The 6,631-nt window shown below is 56.3% G+C and overlaps 1 protein-coding gene across 1 annotated transcript; it reads right to left on the bottom strand.

Moving 5' to 3' along the window:
- Positions 1-578: 578 nt before the first annotated feature.
- On the bottom strand, positions 579-6,315 carry CEACAM16 (CEA cell adhesion molecule 16, tectorial membrane component). The gene is made up of 4 exons (XM_045805677.2): positions 5,950-6,315; positions 4,694-4,972; positions 2,217-2,543; positions 579-643 (listed from the first exon to the last, which is right to left on the bottom strand). The coding sequence occupies exons 1-4, from the start codon at positions 6,200-6,202 to the stop codon at positions 579-581; spliced, it is 924 nt and encodes a 307-aa protein (XP_045661633.2). The 5' UTR covers positions 6,203-6,315.
- Positions 6,316-6,631: the final 316 nt, after the last annotated feature.

The following is a 6,631-nucleotide window of genomic DNA, read 5'->3' as shown; positions in this document are numbered from 1 at the left end:
GGTGTCCCAGAGAGGGGCAGTCTTTGGCCCACTGGGAAGAAGGACCATCAGATATAACCTGGGGAGGGACTTGTCTCTTTGTCATTTAGGCATCCCTGTCACGCATGCACCTAAACTGAGAATAACCCCGGGTAGGGAAGGAGGTGAGTGTGGCCACCAGGAAATGGCAGGGTTGGCGGTCATAGAAGGAGAGGCTGACACGTGCATGTGTTAACCAGGACATTTATGGCCTCTGTGGCTCTCCGACACCTCGGTGAAAGAGTAGGGCCCTGGCAGTTCTAACTCTAGTGTGGAAGCAGGAGAACGGCCAACCACGGTCAGTCCGGCATCCTCACTGGGAGCAAGTGGTCCTCCAGCCAGGGGGAGGAGATGGGGGGGCATGGAGGGTCTGAAGAGCTCTTCTCTCCAAGGTCCCCACGGCCACAGCTGTGCTGCTACTCCAGGGCTGAGGGGGGGATGGGGGAAAAGGGTGGAAGAGGCTGTCAGGGAGTTAGAGGACCAGGTCCCAGTGCCCCCACCCCTCCTGCTTCCCTGCCCACTCCCAGCCTCCCACTGTCCCCCCCACCCCCACCCCACGCTCAGCCTGTGCCAGGTTCAGGTTCAGGAAGGTGGCGTTGGTCCTCATGCAGGGGAGGGAGGTTGACTGTGAGAAGAGAGACAGAGTGAAAAGGAATCCTGGGCCTTTGTGGGGGAGGTGGCCGGCTGCCATTGAAAAGCATTCTATCTCCAGCACTGACCTGAGACCAGGGTTTGATGAAGGAGGGTGTCTAGGGGATACCTGGCAGTGATTGATTTCCTGATCCTGGAAGCTTCCTGTCTGAGCTGGGAGATGCCATCCCTGACTCAGGGCTTCCAAAAGTACCTGGTCTGATGGGGGAGGTGAGACTCCAGACTGGAAAGTGACCTAGTTCCCAGTGTCTGAGAGCTCCTGGTCTAATGGGATGAAACCTGCCTCAGGGACTTGGCCTCTTGGACCTCCAGGGATGCCTAATCTGATGGGGGTTGACCTGGTCCCTGACTCTGGAAGCTCCTGGTCTGATGTGGGAGATACGGTCCCTAACTCTGGGAGCTCCCAGTCTGATGGAGGAGACCTGGCCCCTGACTCTTGGAACCCCCAGTCTGATGGCAGAGACCTGGTCCCTGACTCTGGGAGCTCCCAGTCTGATAGAGGAGACATGGTCCTTGACTCTGGGAGCTCCCAGTCTGATGGAGGAGACATGGTCCTTAACTCTGGGAGCTCCCAGTCTGATGGAGGAGACATGGTCCCTGACTCTGGGAGCTCCCAGTCTGATGGAGGAGACATGGTCCCTGACTCTGGGAGCTCCCAGTCTGATGGAGGAGACATGGACTTTAACTCTGGGAGCTTCCAGTCTGATAGAGGAGACCTGGTCCCTGATTCTGGGAGCTCCCAGTCTGATGGAGGAGACATGTTTCCTGCCTCTGAGAGCTCCCAGTCTGATGGATGGAGGCTGACTCTGGGAGTCCCTACTCTGATGGGCAAGACATGGTCTTCAACATCTGGGAATTCGCAGGCTGATGGGAGAGACATTGTTCCTGAACACTGGAAATGCCTAGTCTGAGGGAGGAGACACAATTCCCCCCAACTAGAAGCCTCTATCCTAATGGAGGATTTCACTTTGAGAGAAAAATTCCACCTGCTGATGGTAGAAATTCAGTCCTCATTCTTACTGTAATGCAAAGGATGAAACACAGTCCCAATTGTCTACGATCTCCCAGTCTAAAGAGGGAGGTATGATCTACCCTCATCCTATACATCTAGTCTGATGGGGGAGGTAACTCCCATCATTCGCCCATTTCCCCAACATAGTAGCAGAGGCAGTATCTCCTGTGTTTTGGAGTCTACCCATCTGCCGGGAAAAAGGATGTCCTACCCTCAGACTATGTCTCTTCTTTGAAAACCTTCAGTCTGGTGAACCTCTTGTATGAGAGAGAAGGCATGGAAGCCCCCCGTAGTGGCCTTCAGTCTGACGCAGGAGGCCTGTCTACCCCTAGTCTAGGTCATCAGTTGGACAGAAGAGGAAAGAACTCCATTAGGAGATCCCCCAGTCAGAGGGAGGAGACAAAGCCCCTTCCTCCAGCCTGATGGGGAGGCATTTCCGACTTGATCTGTTTCCCGGTCTATGAAGGAGGCAAAGTCCCCTTTTGGGAGCCCCTGTCTGAAAAGATTCACCATCTGCCCCCTCTGGCGCACTTACTGGCCACCTGCAGCTCCACGTCGAGCGTCTCCGTCTTGCCCTGCAACGTGATGGTCTTGAGCGTGTAGCGGCCGGCGTCCGTGAGGTTCAGCTTCTGTACCAGCAGCGAGCAGTTGGCGAAGGCCGCTTCCCGGCCTGTGTGCGCGGGGCCTGCAATCCAGTTCCCCGACGGCAGCTGGCTGAGCAGCCTGTTGGGCTCCGAGGCAGGCCCGCGGTACCAGGCATAGACCAGCAGGTCCTTGGGGTAGCCCTGGACGGTCAGTGTCACGTCCTGGCCCTCCATCGGCTTGGTCGGCACAGGCACGATTGTCATGACAACCGCTGCCGCTGGGGAAAGAGTGGGGGGGGGAGGCGGGCTCAGCTGGGCCTGCAGGGGCCTAGCGTACCCCTCCCCCCTCAGCCGGCTCATCCATGCCTCCCCACAACTGGCGGGCGCTTCCTGGGTGGGGTGCTGGGAAGGAGACAGAGGAAGGAGCTGACTTGGGTGGTAATGGAGGTGGGTTTTGGGTCCCGACAATGCCTGCCAGGGAGCTATGTCTTCCCCCAGAGACTGGGGGCTGTCTCCCCCCCCATTAGACTAGGAATTTCCAGCCCTTGGGGGATATTTCTCCCATTTAACTAGAAGGCCCTAGAGAGTCAAACCATGTCTCCTCCATCAGATGGAAAATTCTCCAAATATAGGGGCCATGTCTCCCCTATCAGATTGGAAATTCTAGAATACGGTGTGTGGGGGGGCATATCTCCTCCATCAGACTGGAAATTCTCAGAATATCTCATCAGATAGTTGGGAGTTGTGCACCCCAGGCTGTATCTCTTCTGTCAAACCGAGAGACCTCAGGATGTGGGGGCAATAATTTCTTATCAAATTGAAAGTTTCCAGAGGGTGGGAGGCCATGTCTCTTCCATCAGATTTGAAATTCCAGATTATTGGGCTGGGTCTCTCCAATCAGCCTGGGGACCCCAGAAGTTGGATGGGGGGCATGTCTATCCCATCAGACTGGAAATTCCTAGAAAGTGGGGGATTTGTACTCCCCCATCAGATTGGGAGTAACCCAGAGGTGGGAACTGTGTCTCCCCCATCAGACTAGGAATTTAAAAAAAAAAAAAGGACCATGTCTCCTCAAGACCACATTTCTCCCATCAGACTACAAAATGTCCCCAAGTGTGGACTGTCTCCTCCATCTGACTGGAAGCTCATCGAGGGTGGGTATCATGTCTCCTCCATCACTACTTGAAACCCATGGAGTGTGAGGCGTTGCCTCTTCTCTCTGACTGGCAGCGACTTGAGTAAGGAAGTCCTGCTTCCCTATTCTGGGATCAACTCTCCAAGAGCAGAGACCACATCGCCTCCATCAGATCAGAGTCCCCCCTCCATGGGAGCAGGGGGGTGTTTCCCTTTCTTCTGTCTCTCCCTGGCACCTGCCACAGGGTTGCTGACCATTCAGGAGGCCCTTGGGGGCACTGTACCCGCTCCCTGCACATACCTGCACACTTGGACACCCCCCATCTTGGCCCGCACAGGCAGGGCTTAGGGCAGCACCTGAGGTCATCTGGTATACCCCCTGTCTCTTGCCAAGACCAGCTGCCAAGGCCCCCGGGGTGGGGGCAGGAGGTACACTTACCTCTGGGGATGCCATTTCTGCTTTGGGTGAAAGAGTATCCACCCTTTGGATGAGACCCAGCCTGTTAGGAGGTGGGAGGGGGGAGGGAGGGAGGGAAGGACGGTTCCCACTGTCCCTGGGGGATGGTGGCCACTTGGGAAGGAACCAAGGCAGAATCAACGAGGCCTTCATGTTCAAAGCCACCCCCCCCCCAGGGGATGAGAAAGTGTCCCCTGAGGATCCTGATAGCTCTCAAAACACCAGCTGTGTCTGCACTGCCCCGAGCCCCCAGGTTGTTTGAGGACAGAGGCAAGACAATGCCTCCCTGGCTGTGTTTTTCCACTTGCCAACAACTGGCTGTGATTTTCCGTGTGTGTGTGTGTGTGTGTGTGTGTGTGTGTGTGTTTTTGCACACACAGTCATCTGGGCCAGAGAACCGCATCATCTAGCAGGCTGCGTGGTGGCTCGGCTGTCCGCGTGCAGGGACTGGGCCGCGCCCTACGCAGCTGTGTGGGCTGAATTTAGAATAGGGACACGTGCAGGAAGGGACGTCTGAATGTGTCCCCGCTCTGCCCCACGCACGGTGCGGACGGGTGGCCCCTTTCTCACTTTGCCACCCCTCAAGGAAGGGTCTGATTCCTCGTTCGTTTTCCAGGTGACAAGGTATGGGCTGTCTCCTTCTGTCACCCGAACGAAGAGGGGGTCCCCCCGACACGCCACTTTGTCACTTGGCCAAAGAATGGGTGGAGACTCTCTTACTTTCCCATTATCTGCTGGGCGAAGGGTGCCCTAACTGTTGGAGCAGCGGCCAAACCTTATGCGGTCCACCCGGGCCTCCGTGGGGAGGGGGTGGCGGTCAGGCTGTGGGTGACTCACCGGAGAGCTTGACCACCACTGAGGCAGATCCGGAAAGCAGGGTCTTGGGGTTTTTAGCAATACACGTGTATGTGCCCTCCTGGGCCGCAGTCATGCTGCTGATGTTGAGGTGGTCTCGCCCGTTCTTGAGGGCCCGCCCATTGAAGACCCACATGTACTCGGGCTCCGGGCAGGACTGGGACACGCACCACAAGGTGAGGGACGTGTTGAAGTCAAGCTTGATGGTACAGCCCGTGCGGGTGGTGGAGTCCTGGAGGATGGCCACACGTTCCGGGCCAACTGCGGGGGCAGGAGGGAGAGAGACGGGGCAGTGGAGGGACAGGGGCATAGAGGTGGGCACCCCTGGCTTCCTCTCCACCAGGCTGGGCCCCTGGGAAGGCGAGGGCCTAGCGGAGGGAGAAAGCTCTGGTCTTTTCGGATCCCACACAGATCTCTAACTTGCTCTAGGATCTCGAGAATCACTTTCCCCTTTCAGGGGATCGGTTTTCTCTTCTGTAAAAAGAGGACGTGGGGCCAGACAAAATTTCAAGATATTTTCGAAATCTATGGCCCCATTAAAAAAAAAAAAGAAGAAGAAGAAGACCAGACTATTGGTTTCTCGTAAGCCATTCTAAGAGTCTAGAATTCTAGGGCTCCGGGAGTCAGTGCTTCTAGTCAATGCTTCTAGGTGCTAGGGTTCTAAGAGTCTAGAAATCTAGGTTTCTAACATTCTAGGATCAGGTGGCTCTAAGATTTTAGAATTCGACTCTAAGATTCTAAGAATCTCTGCTTCTAGAGTTTCTAGGATTCTCAGAGTCTGGAATTCAGTGCTGCTTAAATCCAGAATTACCTGGTTGTAGGATTCTAGACTCTAAGTTTTTCTACGGCAGCGGCCCTTGCGTACCTCTGTGATTTACTTGCCCCGGATTCCACACTGCGTATCTGCTGCCCCTGGAATGACTCCGTGCTTTGGTTACATTTTTTTAGTCTCCCCTCCCACCCACCACTCACTTCCCGCCTCCCTTTCAAAACCCACCAGCCCTGTGTCCCTTCCTGCAAGTAATGCTTCAGACTGAAGGCTTAGTCCTCGGGTGGTTTTTAGTCCTTAGCGAGATGGGGCGAGTGCATTTTAAGAGGGATCCCTGGCTCCTAACCCCCCCGCCCCCCCGCTCACCTCCTGACTCACGGTGTGCCCTCGGGTGCCCTCTCCTGGCCTCAGTTTACCCATCTATGAGGTTTGGGCACTGGGTATGTCTAGGGGATCCAGGAGGACTCACAGTACACGGTCAGGTTGATGGGCTCGCTGCGGCTGACACTGACTGGGTTCCAGACCTCGCACTGGTAGGCTCCAGCCTCCTCCCTGCGGACGCCATGCCGGGTCAGTACCCGGCCGTCGGGGGACTGGCCGAGGCGGATGGCGATGGGCAGGGCTTCGCCATTGAAGAACCAGCGGACCTCGGCGGGGCTGGGGCTGCTGCACATCAGGTGTAGGGTGTCTCGGCGCTCCACCAGTGCCGTGTTGTTCGCCATGACCACAGGCTGGGCCAGGATCTCTGTGGGGCGAGAGACAGAGGGGGAGGGGGCCGGGCACTGCCTGCTCCCCTGGCCACCCCTCTCCCCAGGCCAGGAGCGTGGCTGGATCCTGGTGGTGTCCCTGTACCCCCAGCTGAAGGGCAAAGAATGGGATAGGAGGCAGGTGTAGTCCTGGAAGCCATCCTGAAGGAGGTGAGCATTTTAATGTTATTTTTGTCTTTTTTTTTTTATGGTTTTACTTTTTTTTTTTTTAAGAGGGATTGGAAAGGACGTGGGAAGGCTGGCTGCGGCAGAGGGGAGTCCGGGGCAGGGGGGGGTGTCTCACCATAGACCTGCAAGTGTCCGTAGCCCACCTCCGTCTGCAGCTGTCTGTTGAGAGTCTGCAGGATGTAGGTGCCCGAGTGCCTGGGCAGGACGCCCTGGATG

The sequence above is a fragment of the Ursus americanus genome, chromosome 21, assembly GCF_024610735.1.
Source record: "Ursus americanus isolate L20-20 chromosome 21, mUrsAme1.1.p, whole genome shotgun sequence".
In the NCBI taxonomy this organism is placed as follows: Eukaryota; Metazoa; Chordata; class Mammalia; order Carnivora; family Ursidae; genus Ursus; species Ursus americanus.
This window is presented reverse-complemented; position numbering and strand designations above follow the sequence as displayed.